The following is a 19,519-nucleotide window of genomic DNA, read 5'->3' as shown; positions in this document are numbered from 1 at the left end:
CCCAGAAAAAAGCTCTGTGTGTGTGTGTGTGTGTGTGTGTGTGTGTGTCTGTGTGTGTATGCTAAAGAAAATCACTCACATTTCTTGCTTGCCACATTCAGAGTACACAGTCCTCTTCAGAATAAGTAGTTGCTGCTTGTTTCTGAATGTTCATTTTCCAAGACAACACTTAAGACCATTGCTGTTGACTCTGAAAGTGTATCCCAAAATGGTTCTGTTACATCCAGAAATCTGAAACTGGGTGCCTCTGTAGGTCAAGACACACTTAATTACTAGTGAATCTAGTAGACAGAACTGTAGGCAGCAAACCTACCTTCTAACAGAGGCCAACACTCCATTGCAGAACAAGCCACAAACTGAACATAGGATAGAATATTGAGCTACATAAACTACGTTATTGGGGATGTGGGGCAGTGCATCCAATAGCAACTGGGGGCATACATTCTTCTGCTTGAAAAAAATACTAGTTTTCAATATACTGGTTATAAATGTACATATGCATGCATGCAATAGGTTTATGTTATGTTATCGATTCAGGATTGGCAGGCCTATTACTTATTAGGATAGAGAGCTAGAAATTTGCCTCTTTCAGTAGCTAGGCAAAGTAAAGCTTTCCCTTTTCCCCTTTTTAGACCTCCAATGACAATGGCTCCAAAATAACTAACTACCTTTTAGAGTGGGATGAGGTGAGTTCCTTATTTCAGAATCAACATCCTAATCTTGTCAAACTGAAAGTGTATGTTGCTCAAGTCCTCTCTTTTTTGTACTGGCTAATGGATTGCTCTGCATTTGTGTAAGATTAATAACAGTCTTCAGTATAGCACTGAGAGATCCTCTATAATTGGAAATATTGCAAGTAGGGGTGAGAATCCTATAAGGTTGCCATCTTGTCAAGGAAGTGGTTTTAACCATTTTTATGGTATGTTGAACCAGGGCTACTGGAGGGAGAAAAAACTTGTTAGCACCTTTGTTTGAGTGTTAATACCCATGAATCAACTGCTTCAGATTTTTTTATGAAGAAATTAAGGATTGTGTTGCCCTTGGTGCCTTAGAAAGTACCACGTAAAGAATTAATAGAATAACTAAGCACTTCAGAATCATTGTAAACCTGCAGAAATCTGGCAAAGGCTAGCAGGCCCCCTAGTTAGATAGAAAAGATTTATTTGATCCCTACTCATGCAGTTCTACCTGTTGTCATGTGGTTACTGCCCCAGGGAAGTAAATCCCATGATACTTTGAAGTGCATGTGAATATGGCCCAGGCAACAGGTTTTCTGAATTTCACCAAAAAAACCCAACCCTGAAAATTAGAATCAGAATTCAAGTATGCCTACAAAGCAAATTTATAAACATTAGCAGTTGTTATAGGATCATAGAACCTTGGTTCCTTTAGTCAGGAATCTCAACATTTTTCTTTCCAGAGGCCAAGAGCAAAGAGCTCAATTAGGTGTTTAAACAATTTTCACAATTTTGGTTTGTAGGCATCAGCCATGCCACTGCATACTAGTCACAGAGAAACCACAGCAAACAAAAAGCTATCTGTTAATAAATGTAATAGCTGCTGTTCTAAACATAGTATCTTCCCACAGTGGCTTGTATTATTTGAAACCATATTGATATAGAACACTATAATAGCAACAGGTTTAAAAAAATAATCCAAATCCTTCTGCATCATTGGATTAATTTCAGTATGTCACAGGCAGCCATTCTAACCATTGCTTCCATAACCTGCCTTTTTTTTTTTTTTTGCTTCCTATAACCATTGGGGTAGTTATTGTGGGAAACAGGAGAATGGACCAGGTGGACCGTTTATTCGCTGGGCCATTAGCAGGGCTGCCCTTACGCACTCATGTAACATGATGGAATGTTCCTGTACAAAACAACAACACATTTGCTCCAAACCATTCCCTTGGGGCAGTTTTAGCCAATCTGTTCCCTCGATGCACCTTTTCTATGTTAAAGGATTTTGTTTTGTAAATGAAGGAGAATTTTTTTTGTCATGTATAGCCAAGAGTTCTCACAGAGCTAGTTAGGCCTTGCCTTAATAGGCTATCTGATTTCATTTTTGTTTCTCTGAAAAGGGGAAGAACAACGCATACAAGGAATGCTACTACGGTCACCTGAAGCAGCACAAAATTACCAAGCTGACCCCCTCCACAAAATTTAGATTCAGGTTGGCAGCCAGAAATGACATCGGGATAAGGTAATAACGGGTTGTTCAATTTTTTGCAGAGTTTCCATTCCATTCTTAACAACGCAAGTTCTTGCTAATCTTTTGACTCCTCCCTGCAGTGAGTTCAGCGAAACATTGGTATGTTACACACTTGGAATTGTCCCCCCACCACCTCTGCCTCCTAAGCTAAAAGAAGCAGGGGTAACTTGGTTATCACTTGAATGGAGTCCTCCGGCTGGAGTATCCACAGATGACTCTCTGACCTACGTTTTAGAAATGGAAGAAGATGGTTCGGTAAGCTTCTGGTGCTTGGAAGCAGAGAGAATAGAAAGGAGCAGCTTCCCTCTGGTGCAGATTAGAATGTTGCCTAGCAAATAATTACATGCTCTCTCATTCAGAAATCCCAGTGGAGTTGGTAGTAGACTATCCCTGAATCTTCCAGGACTAATTTAATGCTGAGTTGTTGTTGCTCAGGGGTCCAACCTATAGAAGGTAGGGGCAAAGTCCAATGAGTAGGTAAACATCTGAAGCACACCTAAAGGCTGTCATAGACTTTGTAGTCACTGTAATCTTGTGCAGCCTATGTGGGTTGTAGTTGCTGAGCTACAACTCCTATCGGTGCCAGCAAGCAAGCATAGTCAATGGCTCAGAGTGGGACATAGACTGATATGAACTGGGGCTAACCTGATCTGCTTCTTTATTTGAGATGATTACTTAGATATCACTTACCTTGTGGGGGGAGGTTCTGTTATGATAGCATATAACTCTATCTGTGGGGCTAATGCATCTATATACCCTGGGTACAAGGATTTGACCTGCTGACATTAAAATTGTCATAGTTGGCTTTATGCAAATATAATTCATTCACTGGATATTCTCTGTTACAGTTTTATTGACTTCAGGAATGTTTAACATCCTCTTCCTTGGTGTAATAAAAATGTAGTTACTGCATGTGCACATACAAATGTCCCCTTTCTTCATCTTCTCCCCACCCCAGAATTATGGTTTCCAAGCAGGGTACAACGGAGATGAACTTTCTTGCACTTTAGAAGACCTTACAAGGAGCACTTCTTATAAATTCAGAGTATGTACCAAATTCAAGCATTATTAAGTAGTACTTAATCATATTTGTTATATTTAAATGCATATTTATATGCAGATACCAGGAAAGCCAAACATCCGCTATGAGAAAATGGAGTTTTTGGAAGGAACCCTTCAGTGTAGTCCAGATAACTGACTTCATTTAGTTATAAGAAAATATACCAAGATAACTTGAAATGCTCTTAAAACCTTGAAATACCTTCCTCTGTGCTGGCAGATTCTTTACTTCATAGGAGATCCAACAGCCTATCTAATGTTTTCTGTTTGCTAGCGCAAGAGCCCCACAAGAGCACTAGCAGATGGCAGAGTTTAAAGGTTGTGCAGCAAAGGAATCCCAACACAGCATAGTGCCAGCAGAAACTTGTTGTGCAACCTTATTTGGTGCTGTATTAGTGTTTTCCCTTGTGCAACAACAGCGCAACAAGCATATCACTAAGTGATTTTAACCCAGCGCTACGCTGGATAACACCCCCTGGCTTTTTGGGGAGGGTGGGGGCAGAAAATGGTGAGAACCCCCAGGCCTGTTTGCCAGGCTTCCCTTTGAACACTTCAGTTTCCTACCAAGTCATCCTTCGTGTCTCATCCTTCTGCCCACCCACGTAACTACCAGGACCATTCACAAATCCCTTTCCTCAAATAGTAATGTTATTGTCTTCCTTTTTAAAAGAGAGTAGGCTTCTAGGTGACTGAAAGTGCTGGGGAGCAGCAGCCTTTGCCGTGATTTTCTGCTTGCAGGCTTCCCAGAGACATGTGGCAGCCCATTCTGAGAAGCAGGATGCTAGACAAGATGGATCATCTGCTCTGCTCCAACAGGGCTCTCTTGGTGATCTTTTTATAGAGGCATTTGAATGCAAGCTTGTTTGTTTTTAAGCTGATGTTTGTTCTGTTTGTGATGTGACAGGTGTTTGCTCACAACAGTGAAGGTAAAAGTGCCCCCAGTGAGGTAGTAGAATTCAGCACAATCCCCGACAAACCAGGACCTCCAAGTAAACCAGCTGTAAAGGGAAGGATCCATTCACATAATGTGAAAGTTACCTGGGGTATGTGAACTTTAACTTTATGCAGTCAGGTCTCTCTCTTCCCCTACCACCCACTCCATCTGCACTGTTGCATAAAAAGAAAAGACACTGGCTACACTTCAGCTCTCTGCCTTTGCTGATTCTGTATGAGCATGTAATTAACTGCACAGAAGTAATGAGCAAGAGGCTCATTAGTCTGGGCTGATGCATTTTGCGATTGCCTGGATCGCTGCCTGTTTAGCATGCATGTATAGATGTGCAGTATTGCTCATAATTCCTTTTTTCTTTGCTTCCCACATGGAAAGAAGGGGGGGGGGGACCTAGGTCCTGCATACACTGCACCTCATCTGGTGCATGGCCATGTGTCACTCAATGCCAAATTTTCAAAACAGTACAGATATTTTAACTTGGAAAGGCTCTATAGTTACCTGGTGGAGGGCTCGGGGTCAAACAAACAGTGGGTCATTTTTCAGCTCTGACTCCTTTTTCTGAGCACAGGTCTTTATTTTGACCAAAATTCCGTTTGTGATGGAACTAGTTGTGTTTATTTTAAACCATGGGTTTCTTTTCATTTCTAAATTCTGCCTTTTCTATAGATCCACCAAAGGATAATGGAGGGTCAGACATCTCCGTGTATGTTCTAGAAATTTCAGAAGCATCAGTTGGTAAGTGACCGAACATGTTAAATGATTTGCTTAGTTACGATCATGTCTGTGTTTCACTTCTGTACGTGACAGGGATCACTCCTGGATTTGTCTAACTTAAAACTTAAGAGATAGTAATTTTGTTTTGATATATCTGCACTCACTTTTTAGCCAAGATTGGATCCTCGGGTGACTTCTTAACCATTTATAACCATTGTGTGCTGCCAAGCACAAGCCTGAAAGCAGCAAATATTTGTCATCTGTGGAAGGTCTTTCCTTTGCCTGGAATGAGAATCCGCTCCCAGGGACTCACTGAGGGGCAGCCCTATCCATGTCCTCTCCTTGGTCCTCTTGGTGTTCCAGTTGCCACACTGCTATTTGTAATGTTGCAAAAGTCCATTTCCCTCTTTCTCCCCACCCCCTGACTATCGATTGATATTTCATTTTTCTCTTAGGGAGTAAATGGGAAGTAGCATGTAGTGGTTCCATGAGAGAACATGTATGCACTCAGCTCAGCCCTGGAACGTCATACAGACTGAGGGTCTTCTGCATTGGTAGAGGTGGCCAAAGCCAGGTGAGCAAGAAAGTCCCTTTAAAAAACACATGAGGGGAGGGGGATGTGTGTATTTCACTATACACAGCATGTGCACCGAAAGCTGCAAAATTGGTTATTATCCATAGAATTCAATATCCTTAGAATATCCATTTTCATCTAGTCATCTTAATTAAATATAAAAAAGCAGGTTTATGGCCTCGCAGGGCTGCAAAATATGGACTCTAAAAGTAGATGAGCAGTGTCTTATCTTACTTATTGCACACAAAGGAACTCAAGGTGACGTTCACGTGGGTCAGACCTGCTGGGTGTCAGCAGCTTTGTTGCATCATCTGCCTTCAAGACTGTGCCTCTGGGTCCATGGTTGAAATCGTCACAGTTAAGAAGGATTGCTACCTACTGGAGTATAGGACCCGCCCTATTTCACTGTCCTTCCACATGCAGAATACATCACGATAACAACAAAAATGGAGGTTTAGTGAAGGTACAGAACTTGGGTTTAGCTTGGCGCAGACTTGTCATGTTCTGAAGGCAGAGTTAACACACATACACACACACAGAGCACTGCTTGAAAGAACATGTTGGAAGTGCGTGTGAAATGAATGTTTTGTATTTCGACACCTGTAAGCCAATATGTGTCTTCATTTCTAGGCCTCTGATATACTCATTGTTCAGACACCAGCTGTTCCTCCTGGGCCATGTAATTCTCCATATCTGGCTGCAAGACCCAAGGCCAAGGAACTCAGTCTTATTTGGGGTAAGATCTGGCAGGAAATGGGGGGGGGGCATTCACTTGCAAGTTGGATCAGCAAAAAAGGCGTAGATATTATTATTATTATTATTATTATTATTATTATTATTATTATTATTATTATTAGATACCTTCCTCTACCCCAGGGGCTCAGAGAGATATATACTAGTTTTTCTAAATATTAATTGTTTAGAATGCAGGGCCAAAGGCCAAACAGCTCAAACATGGCCAGAAGCCCATCACCAGCCTGATGCCCCAAATCCAATAACCCAGCCTATAGCTCTACAAACTCAATAGATTTAAAATCATAGGTCAAGGCATTGTACTTTGGGTAGATGAAGGCTCCCATTTAAAAGTTGCACCACCATTGCCTGCTCATCACTAAAATGCTGCCTCGGGGTCCTGCAGAGAGGGCAGTGAGCAGTGTTGCTGTCACAGTCATAACAGAGGAAAAGTATATTTTACAGCCATAATTTGGATTTTGGGGGGGGGGGGTAACAGCACCATGCCAAGGGCCCCCTGAAGTTGGCACTGGCCCTGCCCAAGGGGCTCACAAGGCTGGAAGGAGCCAATAAAATAAAAATTGCATTCTAACCATCAAATGTATATTTTTATTTTTAAAAAATCAGCATCACACCATAAATATATTGTGCACAGAACCATACAAAGTGGGCTGGGCTGAGCTCAGCCTGGGTGGTGCTGGGGTCTCTGGACCTTCGCCCTAGGAAAAGACTTCTTTCCAGCAGCCTCACCAACTTTCCCTGACAAGCATTGTTAAAGGTAGTGACAGCGGCAATCATAAGGCAATAAAAGTAACTAACAACCACTCATAGTTGAGGTTACATTTTCTCCCAAAACGTGACATGTATTCCTATTTTACAGATCCCCCTGCCATGGATGGGGGTTCAGAGATAACAGAGTACATTCTGGAAATAGCAGAAGGTGACAGAGATCAACGGAGGCAAATATACCGGGGCGAGATGCCAGAATGCACAGTGAATGGTCTCATTCCTGGGAGGACATACTGTTTCTGGACACAAGCAGCCAACAAAGCTGGGGTATCTCATCCAATTCTTTTTTTTCATAACAACAAATTGCTTATAGAATTTATCTGTGGGTGGGTAGGTTGTAGAAGCAGGAAATCCAGATCAGGGTATGCATTGTTATCATTTTTGCATGCCTTTAAATCTAAATTTCATATAGTTTTGAAAACTTGTCTGGAAAGGTTGAATTTTGGCCAGTGTTTAAATATTTTCCCCATGCAAGCATGATGACCTGGCCACAACTATTTAGGCAGCACATGTTACTGTCATCCTCCCACACCATATTTCAGGCTTAATAAAGAGCTTAGCTTGCCCTTTTATCTGATGCACCCTGGCAATGCCTCTATTTGTTCTGACCTCCATTTCCAATTTACTTCAGCTGCCGCCACTAGTTGGGTCATTTTGAATTTGAAATGGAATCTGAGAGATCCCAAACAGCCTTGGCAAGCCTTGCTTGTCTTGTTGCCCCCACACATCTGCATCTGCCTAAAATATGCCTGGGGAATGAAGTTTGTAAATGTTCTTACCTGCCTGGTCTTCTGGTGGTGATTTTTAATCCAGGCAAATGACTATATACCATTCTGATCTCAAAGCAGAAACAGTTGCCACTGGTTGAAGGACTGGTGCCCTTTTCTGTTTGTTTGTTTGTTTGTTTGTTTGTTTTTTTGTTTGTTTGTTTGTTTGTTTGTTTTCTGCAGAGAATTATTTCAATCTAGAAGAACAGTCTGTGTCAGTTACTAAACTTTTATTTATTCTCTGATTTTAAAATAATTTCGGCCTGAATATATTAAAGCCTCTTTTCCCATTCTTGAATGCACCTGAGAACTCTCTTGGTTTTCCCTTTTAAGGTGAAGGAGAAATAAATGGAGAACTAGATGGAAAGTAGCTTGTGAGAAGGGAAGATTCTAGAGGCTTGCCTCTCCAGTCTTTCACTCGCCTTTCAGGCTTCCCCCCACCCCACCCCCCTGCCCTAGCAGATTAGAGGTTCCCAAGAGCCAAATTGGCCTAAGGGGAGCTATAGTCTCTCAGGCAGTAACTACTGCAGGAATCCTGAATCCCTTTCCCTGAGTAAACCTGAAGGGCAGAACATAAAAAAACCAGTAGGTTTTCAGGTGTCGCTGCTCTATAATGGCTGCCTCTTCAGAAGTCGAATGGAATCCCTTCCAGAAGTCCGTTTGACTTCCAAAATGTTCAGAAACCAAGGCGCGGCTTCCAGTTGGAAGCTCCTGTAACCAATCGGAAGTCGTGTTTGACGTTCACGTTCCAAAGAACGTGATGAGTACCAAGGCATTCGACAACCAAGGTACGACTGTATTCAGATTATATGCCTGATGGAATCGTACTAGAAGATGTACATGTACCTTCATGCAAACTTAGAAGATCAGCATAAGATGCAGCCGTGCTACATTGCTAATATGTCAACCACCTCTTATAAATGAGAATAGAACAGGATAGCTCAGCTGGTTAGACTGTAGTGCTAATAATACCTAAGGCTGCAGGTTCGATCCCTGTGTGGGACAGCTGTATATTCCTGCTTTGCAGGAAGTTGAACTAGATGGTCCTCAGGGTCCATTCCAATTCCAACTCTACAATTAAGTGGTCTAGAAATGTCTTAAGTTAGAATAAATAAAATCACATAAAAGCCAGCATGTCAAAAGTAAACTACTAAGGGTTCTGCTTCAGATCCAAAGTTTGGAGGGCTAATAGTCAGAAGACCAGTTTTGTAAGGAATGCTACTGAAATAGACTCAACAGTTCAGTAGCCAGAGAAAGAACATTCCCAGTTTGTCAGTTGTACAACATTGGCAGTCTGTAAGAATATTGAATTGGTCTATCTCTTTGCTCTTTTTTAATCTTGGGGTCCTCTCTCCCTACAGCTTGGTCCTTCCTCAGAAAAGGCAGAGCTTTCTACAGCTCCAGGGCCCCCAGAACCATGCCACGCCCCTGTGCTAACTTGTAAGACAGCTACTTGCGTAGTAGCCACATGGGAGGTATGTTGTTTATTTACATATAATTCATCTACTCCATGGTTGTTATTCAAGCCCCATTGAAATAAATGTGAATTGCAAAACTCTCAATTTACAATTGTTAATAATAAAAAGCCTTTGTGTGCATAATCAATGAATCCAATAGGGCACACTAACTGTTTCAGTATGGCACTTCAGATTCTTGCGCATTTCACATAAATGCATGATTTTGTGAATAATTCTGTTCAGTAGCCAACTCTCTTTTACTAACTAAAACAGCCCTTACTTGTTTACATGCTTGCATTTTCATCTCGGAAGGCAGAAGATGGTAGAGAGAAGAAATGTGTAGGAATTGTTTCTTTTGTTAATTCTTTATCTAGTTGGCGTTCCACTATATATTGCTTTGCCATTTTTGTAAACCAAATAGATTTGTAAACTATTTTTTCCTTAGAGGAGACTCATTGAAATAAACATGTCTAAGTTAGGTCCATTAATTTCAGCAGGTGTGCTCTGTGTAAAACTTCATTGAATACCATCCATAGAGCACTATAGCTGATTTCCCCCCCTCTAATTTGGCACTAGCCAAACCCATTCCTGTATCGTATCTGGACTGCCTGATGCACTTGTGAGTTGCTTGTGAGTGCTTTTCTTTGTAGCAGTCCATGAACTCTAGTCTAGAGAAAAGCAGGTGTAGCCACCTTCAAAGGGACTTTGCAGAATTGCATTACCACTGGTTGGTTGAACTAACTCAATCAGCTTTGGCTTCCTACTGTTGTAGCAGGGGCTGAGCATAGCACAGAGAACCCTGGGGATTCTTTTGCACCTTTGATTGCTTCTCATTCTAAATGCAGCTCCAAAAGCTGAGGGGAGGCTCCATGCAACTGCATGTAGGCCATGATTTTGATTAAAAGGCAGAGATTAAGAGCAGCACCAAGAACTAGATGGAAGCCATCATTATGTAGTCAATGTGTTCATCAGCTGATGCCTTTATAAAAAAACAGTGTTGTGTTTTAATGTTCCTTCCCTGTCGTCAGCTGTTCCTTCCCTATCGTCCAGTCATCAGGCAGAAAGGTGGCGTATACATATTTAAATAACGGAGTGTCCTAATGGAAGGATTAGGTTAGAAACCAGCAGTCTTATTTTCAATAAGTTTCTCCTGTGCTACAGGAATATATGTGGAATATGTTTGCAAACTATGAGAAATTTTGAATTTTCACTTTTTGGTTTTATTTCCTTCAGATTCCAGCAGGCAATGGTGCAGATGTTACTGAATACAAATTAGAATGGGGCCAAGTAGAAGGATTCATGCAGATAATATACAGTGGCCCTCTTCTGACCTATGAAGTGAGAGGGCTTTCACCTGCAACTACATATTATTGCAGAGTTCAGGTAAGTAAATCTGGGTGCATCCACCTTTTATTGCTCAAGAGCTATTTGTTCTAATGAGATCTTAAACAGGAAGTTAGCTCAGTAATTCCAGAGCTGTGTTGCATGAAAGATTAAAAAAAAAACAAAAAAAACTATTCAAGTCTCTTCTGACCCCAGAGCATCCTCAGTGGCCCATGGCTATCACTTTATCCACCCCTCTCTGCTAGAAGTAGGTGATTCTGTCATATTGCATCATGAGGCACAATTCGATTCTTCCACTAGTCCGGATGCAAAAAATGCAGCAAAAATACAACTGCATTTGGAAAATTGGAAACAATATAAAGGTCAGGTAAAAATGGTTGAGAGTATTTACAAAAGAAGAAGAAGAAGCTAAAATTACAGAATGAGAGGATGTATAAATCAAACTTAAAAATAAACTGTGAGTTCTATCCAACTCGCAACAAATGAACAACTTGCATATAAACACAGACTTGCCATGGACAAATTCAATTATATTTGGAATCCATTCTCACAATAGTAATAGGTTAAGATCTGGTGAAGTACAATAACAACTTAGTAAAGTATACAGTTTTGAGGGGTTTTCCCCTCCCCCCTTTATTTTCCCTTCTACATGGGTGCTGATTCTCTTTTTCTTTTTCTCTCTTTTATTTATGTCACATCATGTTTAGTGCACATATGATTATGTACTTTTTGAACTTTCAATAAAGCATGAGGTTTTCAGAAGCGACTGCCTCTCTAATTTTGTGTTAGGCCATGCTCCCATTTTTCTTATGCCCCTCCTCCTCCCCTAGCAGCTGTTTTGTGATTGGCACCCAGAGCACACTCTCAAAATTCAAAAAGTGCCATCTGGTCCAGAAAGGTTGGCGGCCCCAGTAATAGGGGAAGTAAAATAGTCCACTTTGTCTGCACCATTCAATCCCCCCCCCCTCCCCGGTCTCTGCCATGTTCCCAACACATACCTTTTTTCCCAAGCTAAAAAAAGCTTCAACCTTTGTAACCAAGCCCTTGTTTGCAAGATCTAGAGTTCTTCTAAATAAGGAAGCTCTCTCCAACACAAGTGGTCATTTCTTCTTCTTCTTTTGTATAATAACATTTCCAACTTCAGAGCAGAATTCTGTGTCAACTACTGAATTGTTGAATTAGCTATTGCTCTTATTTTAACAACCTTTCCTTCATCTTCCTTCAGGCCGCGAATATAGCTGGTGCTGGATTGTTTGGGGAGACTAGCATGGTCACAACCCCGGCTTCCGTGCCAGCTGCAGTGACAGTATTGCACTTGCTCAAAGAAGACCAGATGGAAGCCCGCCTTCCTCTCTCAAAGTGCCTTGCTCTTCAGTGGGAGGAGCCCAATTGCCATGGGGCAGAGATCCTTGGCTACAATATAGAGTATGGGGAAAGACAAGTCTCAACTGTCAACAAAGTTACAAGCCATGTTCTGGAGAACCTGCAACCTGACACTTTATACAGGTGATTAGACAGTTCAGTTTCAGATTAACATAGCTTCATCAGGCGCACACTTAATGCAACAGTCAAGCTAAATTAGATTCAGGGAGCACACAGACAGCCTCGTTATGACGCAGGGGCTGTGGGTTTAAACAATGCAGTGGTGCCGCTTAATACTTTTTCAACAGCCCATCTTCCCAATAAGAATTCCTGGTTGCTTTTCTGTCCACTTCCTTGCTCTCCTGCGGCTGGGAAAGCTGCTGAGGTGGAAGGGAGCAATATTTTGGTTGGGAAAGCAACCCGAGAGGACAAAAGGGCTTCCTTAGATTATATTTGAAGTCCCTGTAGCTACCTGTCAAGTTTTTCATTGCTCACAGATATCCAGATTTCTATGTCCTGTTTCACTTGGGCCTAACCTTTCTCCTTAAAAGGAGGTTTCAAGCTCCCTTAATGCTGAAAATCTAATATGCATTTATCAGGTGCAGTTACAGGGGCTGAAATACAGGAGGCACCCTGTGGCTGTTTCGCTTGCCTCAGTTTCACTTTCAGGTAGAAATTAAGCAAGATGACTGGCAGGTGCTGAAAGGGGCAGCTCCATGTTTGAGCGCCCCCTCCCTTGTAACACGAAGTAATCAAAATGCAAAGCATAACATCGCGCTGTGCATAATATACTTTACTTTACTGACCGACACTAGAAGAGTGGTGAACCAGATTATCTTCTTCCCCCATCCCTCATGGGGATGCATTTGACAGGTGGGTCAGTCACCTGATGTCACAATGACATCCGGTGACCCTTTTTGCCCACAGTGGTCTTCAGAAGCCCTTTTCAAAACACTGCCTTGCACAATATAGGGCTGAGCCAGATTCTTACCTACCCCCATTGTGTGTGATGTCCAGTGTAGGGCAGCAGAGCCTGGCTTTGCCACCTTGGCTTCTCCCAAACCAAATGGGGAGGCCTGGTGGGCCTAGTTAGCTCCAGAGGGTAGAGGTTTCCCACCCATGCATTAAACCAGTTATTTTTAACTATGATTTAATGTGACATCTGAAGCACATCACTGAGCGTGACGTGTAGAAGAGATGACTCCACAGTGCACAGTTGTGATTGGGGTAAATGTACCTGTTAAAACTTCTCTCTTTTTTTCTTCTGTCCTTCTGTCTTTCTAGCATCCCTAGTAGATGGATGCTACAAAGTGGATGTTGGCAGGAAACCATTTTCTGTTTATCATTGTAGTCCTGTGGCTTTGAAAATGTTTTTAAAAACCCACTTCTGCAATGAGTTGTGGTTAAAAAAAACAACTAAGCAATAATTTTATCTTAATGACAAGTTTTCTTCCCTTCATTCTCTCTTAGAATCCGAATCCAAGCCTTTAACAGTCTCGGAACTGGTCCCTTCAGCCACCACATTAAAGCAAAAACAAAGCCTTTACCTCCGCAGCCCCCACAAATGGAATGTGCAGTCTTTAGTTACCAGAGCCTTAAGCTAAAATGGGGTGACGGCCCTGGCAGAGCTGTAGCCACCAGTACAACACATTTCAACCTCGAGATGGAAGTTAAAGCTGGCAGGTGAGAGCTGCCTGTGTCTTGGTTCTCATGATCAAGTGAGTTTTTGTTTTGTTTTTAATATTCAGGAGCTCTTCAAGGTTTCAGAAGATGCCAGATTGGACGACATGCATACCCAGATCACTCTCCTACTTACCCATAGTGGAGAATGAGAGATCACCTCCCCACCCCTCTTGGTGGTGTCTGCCACTGGGGGGGGGGGGTATTCATAGGCTTAACATTCAAAAACATTTGTGTGTAGGTCTCGCATCATGCCAACACTATTCTAGGTAGAACCTAAGAATCCATCTCACAAGCTGGGCAGTACAGCTTTTAGATTGCTTTTTATACTTGTAAACTGCCCCGAAGCCTGTATTGGCATATAAATTAACAGTAATAGATCATTACAGTTGCACATAGCTATCCAGTAGCGTCTGCAGAAGAGCATATGTACTGAGTGGATGAGGATGGAAGACATAGTCTGTCTACCACATAAAGAGAACTGATCTGAATGAAAAAGAAGCCTCCTTCCTGACTTTTAATTTTATTGGACCAGTAGTTGTTGGTAGATGGAGCACTCCAAAACATCATGCCACTTGGATCATGTAGAAGCATAGATAAGCCTTTTTTAAAAAATGCCCTCAAATGTTACTCAGTAGTTGCCACTTGACAGTGTTTCTCCTCTTCTGGAGATTAACATAGCTACAGGAATCAAGGAAATAAAGAGCGGAAGAGACCAACTTATCAGAATGTGCATCTTGAAAAGAATGTGTATCTTGAAAAGAAGCAAACAGGCATGATTAGTTGTGCTTCGGAGTCTATAACATACATATCTTTTCCCCAACCCTGCAGATTCGTTACTATCTACAGTGGACCTTGTCACACGTTCAAAGTGCAGCGGCTTAGCGAATCCACTAAATATTACTTTAGAATTCAAGCATGCAACGATGCTGGTAATGGAGAATTTTCTAAAGTTTACGCGTTCACCACAACCAAATCTACACCACCTGCTCTGAAAGGTGAGGACATTTTATCATGTGTTATTTAAGCAAGGGAAACTCGGAAGTAGGGGTTCCAATGTTAGAGGCAATGCAGGGCAATACCTCTGTTCAAAGAGTGGTAACACAGTGCTGGCACAGAATGTAATAAGCCTCCATGTAGAAAGGTAGTGTACCTATGATTTGTAGTCACTGGGGATGAAACCAGAATCTTCTACATGTACCTTGCTTATCGCTGGGAGAAACATCTTGGTGAGATGGACCTTAGCTTAGGCTGCCTTAAAGTGTCACATTTACTGTGTTTTGCTTACACTTTGGAAATGTGGACAAGTTATTTGCACACACCAGTTTTGTTCTACTTTGGGTTGCCGGCATTGCAAGGGTTTTAAAATTCAGAACCAAGAAGCCACCCTTGGGCCTCCTGCACCACCTCCTCCTCCTCCTCCTTCTTCTTCCTGGGGCAAAACTTTAATTAAATGGAAATGACCACAGGTATGCATATGCTGTCTTACATTGCAAGCTGAGAACATGCACAACATTTTAAATGGATTTCTAAGATCTGAGTTATGAATTTCCTCTTTTCAGCACCCAAAGTGCAACAAGTGGGAGATAACGTCTGTGAGGTCACATGGGAGACTTTACAGCCAATGAAACGTGATGCCATTGTTTACATTTTACAACTTGCCTGTGGGAGGGAAGTTGATCAGGTAATCTCAGTTATCTCTCTTCTGTTTGATTCTTAGGTAATTTTTTAAACTTGTGGCAAAAGGTCATTTTTATTATATGTATTTGTTTGAACTGCTAGATCAAAATACCCTGTGTTCAGAAGACTGGTGTTGTGTAGGGTATTTCCTGAAGCAGGGAAGAAGCATGTTCCCTTTGAAAAATATTGTTGTCATTTGTTGTCTCATTTTAAGAATTAGAACAGAAGGTGGTGGTCCTGACCATTACTCTCATGCGTGTCCTCAATTCTCTTGAGCAGGGAATCCAACTCATGAAGAAAATAACATTATTGTGGTTATTTGTGGTAGCAGAATTAATGAAACTGCCAAGCAGGGGAGAGGGGACCAATGACCCTCTAGTTATTGAGGACTGCAACTCTGTCACACCTGATACTTGACCACATTGGCAAGGGCTGATAGGAGTCCCAACAATATTTGAAAGGCCACAGGTTCCATACCACTGTTTCAAGACTCTAGATTGTAGCCAGTGCTCAATTCTACTCAGCGTACACCCACCAGACTGAATGGACATGACTAACCCAGGTCCGTTATTGGACACAATTCACTGGCCTAGTTCTCACTGAGATGATAAACAGGTTGACACCCCTGTTTCTAAAGACTTATGTCTCTAGTAATGTGACTGTAAATTCTACATTTGTCATGTTCCTATCAAACAAGCCCCGCTCATTGTGATTATTTTAAACTCCAAAACACTGTACTTTGTGGATGAGTACAGTTGAGAAATGAACTGGGCCTGCCTGCCCCAACCTGTTGCCTTCCAGATGGTTTTTTTATGGGAGTTGTAGTCCAAAACATATAAAAGGCAATAGGTTGGAGCAGGCAGACCCAGCTATTCTAGGCTGAAGTGCCAAGTGATCTACAACCTTCTCTTTGTCCCATGTTAATCTCCAGCACAGCCAGGTAGGACTGAGAAAGACCACTGTCTGAAACACTGGAGAGCTGCTGGCCATCCTTGCTGACCTAGATGGGCTTGCGATATGACAGTCTATATTTGACAGCCTCATACGTTCCTATTCAGTAGCACTTAGAACGTACTTGAATGTGATTAAAATTTGATACGTATGTATTTGTTCCTTCCTTAGGTATACAAGGGACCAGAGACTTCATTCCGTGTTACCAACATTCAGAATAACTGTGAATACCGATTCAGGGTGTGTGCTGGACGCCAGCATAATGACGGCACTGGATCCCAGGAACTCTTTGGACCATATAGTCCTTACGCAGTGTTCTCATCTCAGAAACAGGCGTCAGCAGCACCAAACACAGATGCCGGCCCCGACCTCACGAAACGCAAGAAGGCGCTCAGCGACGAACAGTTTGCCTTCCTGCTTCTCGTCATCTTTGCAATAGTTGCCATTTCATTTGCTGTTCTCATTCAGTACTTTGTGATCGTAAGCGAGTGAGCTTGCGGGTCGACTTCAATACTCGGCTTGTTATTTTTCATACAGAAGTTTTATGCCTTGGGTATTTATGTAAATTCCAACTAAAATGCTAACTGGGAATGATTGTATAAGACCCACGTTTCCATTTTTGCTGCTGGACTTTTTTTAACAGCGAGGCTGGGTAGGTAGAACTTCTCCCCCTCCCACCCCCTCCACCGCAAACTCTTCCTTCCCAGGGGTGGAGGGGTAAGAAGAAGAGCAGAAGAAAATCCCTATTACCACATAGTTATGCATCTTCTAATCAGGGTTAGCTGTTGAAAACAGCAAAATAAATAAATAAAGCAAGCAAGCTGCCTTAATATGCACTTGTGATTCTCAGAGAGCTGGAAAATCCTCATAGCAAGATTTTTATTCAAAGCCAAGAAAGGATTGGTGTGGGGGGGGGAGCTCAGCCTCTTCAGCCCAAGCTCTGCACATGGGAGATATACAGCAGCAAAGATGGTTCGGCTTAGAACAGTACTGTATTAAAGAACATTGCTAGAGCATACCACAACAGATATATACTGTAGACCGAAACGAAACCAAAATCTTAGCAACTTCTACTTTTCTGATCATTTTATCTTTGGGATTCTAGTAGTTAGATTTATCACTTCAAGAGCCAAGGGTCATAGAAGGTGTCTGCATTCTTAGGAGGTTTTTTTTTTATCAAAAGCACCTCAAGGCACCAAGATTCACCTAAGTACAGAAGGATTTGCATTGGTATGTAACGTGGCAAAATACTCCCCCTTCTATACTGTAACATTTCTGAATGAAATGCTTTCTCTCTCGTTGGTAAGCAACTTGTAGGCCCAATCAGAGTTCACTCTCTGAGAGAACAGTAACGCCCTGTGCTTTCTGATTGAACACCACTGCGGCGTGTGTGTTTTTTCAGAGGAAAAGCACAGAATTTTTTTTGTCTTTAATGAGAACAAAAAGTGCATTTATGATAAATGTTCCACTATTTGGCTCAAACTGAGCAAATGCTTTTTGTACTATTCTTAACATAAATTTTTTAAAAAAAGATTCAAACTGTGGTCGGTTCTTTTCACTTTTTTTAAGTTCTTGGGATTCTCTCCAGTGTAATCCAACTGATCAAGTCACATGTGAAAATGAACCTTGCTTTTAAAAAAGTTTTAAATTTTTTAAAGGGAATTGCTGTCTCCTTGGTAGCAGTTTCATATTCCATTGTTTTTGTGGTTCCAAAGTCTTTTCAGTTATGTGATGAAATCTTCAGTGGCAGGTCTGGCTTTGGGTGGAATAGTGTTGTTGTTTTGTTTTGTTTTGGGGGGACAGGGGGGTGAATATCATGCACTACATAAGACTGTTCTTTGTCAAGCCTCTGCAGCAGGTACCTGTGAAGTATAAGTAATTAAATGTTGTCTTTACGTTCACGCTCCTTCGAAAGCTGGAATCAGCCTATTTCATTTTGGACAAATAAATCCAAGTTCAAACTAATAAGTTTGTTCCGTTTAACTAATAAGAGAAACCTAACAGTTATACTTTATGAAACATCAGAGCATTTGCACTTGTACGTGGGACAGTGGATGTAATGTGTAAGTCAGTTTAGCTTGAGATGCCTCTGCTTCAGACAACAGAACATCATAAAAGTGTTTCTCAACTGGCTGTTAGTTCATAATGGTAAATTAAGATTTGTGGCATTGTGTATGCATTTCACACCTGGGTGGAAACACACACACACACACACAGACACATACACACAGACACACATATCACTTAACTATCTTAAAAGTAGATATATGGTGCAATCTGAAATTAATCTTTTTCAAAAAAAAATGTACTCTCCTTTTTGTGATCTATTTATTTTGATTTTTTTTAAAAAATTCTGGAAACTATGTTTGAATGTATTGTTCTACTTGTAGAAGAACTTTTAAGTTTATCATATATTGTAATGGAAGCCTCTCTTCAATGTTCGAAAGAGTTTTATACAAACGTTAGTGTCTTTTAGTTCACAGGAACGTTTACAACCTGATTTTTTTTTCATACTTCACTTTTTATATAAAACAATAGATTGTCAGCAGATTTCTGTTGCCAAAGGGTGTGTTTTTGCTGAACTCTCTGACAAAAATGATTGGGAGGGAATACAGAGTCTTATTTAATTGGCAATAGTATGTCAGATACAATTTTTTAAAAAAAAAAATTAGGTTTTTTTGAATAAATACTAACCAAAATTATGACTTCCTGGAAAGTTAAAAGTTTAATTTGTATTTGTATTTGCCACCAAATGTTTATATGTCCAGATGATTTACTGGAGAACATAATGGTAGAATTTTATATTTACGACTATACATTCCAGGCTGATGTACTCTAGTGGCATTAATGTATTAGATCCCCTTTTCTCTTGTATTTTTTTTTATTTTTATTTTTGCTGTATTTCATACTTATGTTAAACCTGCCAGGCATCGTATTACTAAATTGTAACTATCAAATAGATAATATATTTAATATGGCCAATAAAGATACAATTTTTTTCCCATTGGGTTTGTGGAATTATTATGTGTCGTGTATGGTGATGCATGAAGAAGGGAGGGGCCACAGACCCTTGTTTATATATAGTTGCAAGAGTCAGACCTCAAGGAGCATATAAAAAGAACTGTTGAGGCACTAACCACTACAGGTAAAATTCCATGTCCACGCACACTTTGGCCAGACTTTCTCATTCTTGGTTCTAACTTTATTTTCATGTTATGGCCAATTTCAAAGAGATGTTTTGTATCAT

General features: G+C 41.1%; 1 protein-coding gene across 3 annotated transcripts in view; it reads left to right on the top strand.

The window, feature by feature from the left end:
- Positions 1-19,276, top strand: part of FNDC3A (fibronectin type III domain containing 3A) — a 53,838-nt gene extending 34,562 nt beyond the window's left edge. For all 3 annotated transcript variants that reach the window (XM_028714701.2, XM_028714700.2, XM_028714699.2), the window contains 16 exons: positions 633-686; positions 2,081-2,202; positions 2,292-2,466; positions 3,170-3,256; positions 4,175-4,313; positions 4,889-4,957; positions 5,392-5,510; positions 6,141-6,246; positions 7,123-7,298; positions 9,160-9,273; positions 10,489-10,638; positions 11,825-12,105; positions 13,432-13,644; positions 14,473-14,639; positions 15,204-15,325; positions 16,444-19,276. In XM_028714701.2, coding sequence (XP_028570534.2) covers positions 633-686; positions 2,081-2,202; positions 2,292-2,466; positions 3,170-3,256; positions 4,175-4,313; positions 4,889-4,957; positions 5,392-5,510; positions 6,141-6,246; positions 7,123-7,298; positions 9,160-9,273; positions 10,489-10,638; positions 11,825-12,105; positions 13,432-13,644; positions 14,473-14,639; positions 15,204-15,325; positions 16,444-16,764 — 2,415 coding nt within the window. In that variant the 3' untranslated portion in view covers positions 16,765-19,276. The remainder of the gene's footprint in view (positions 1-632; positions 687-2,080; positions 2,203-2,291; positions 2,467-3,169; positions 3,257-4,174; positions 4,314-4,888; positions 4,958-5,391; positions 5,511-6,140; positions 6,247-7,122; positions 7,299-9,159; positions 9,274-10,488; positions 10,639-11,824; positions 12,106-13,431; positions 13,645-14,472; positions 14,640-15,203; positions 15,326-16,443) is intronic.
- The last annotated feature ends 243 nt before the right edge of the window (positions 19,277-19,519 follow it).

Source organism: Podarcis muralis, chromosome Z (genome assembly GCF_964188315.1).
Source record: "Podarcis muralis chromosome Z, rPodMur119.hap1.1, whole genome shotgun sequence".
Lineage (NCBI taxonomy): Eukaryota > Metazoa > Chordata > Lepidosauria > Squamata > Lacertidae > Podarcis > Podarcis muralis.
The sequence above is the reverse complement of the archived record's forward strand: the minus strand, read 5'-3'. Positions and strand labels throughout refer to the sequence as shown.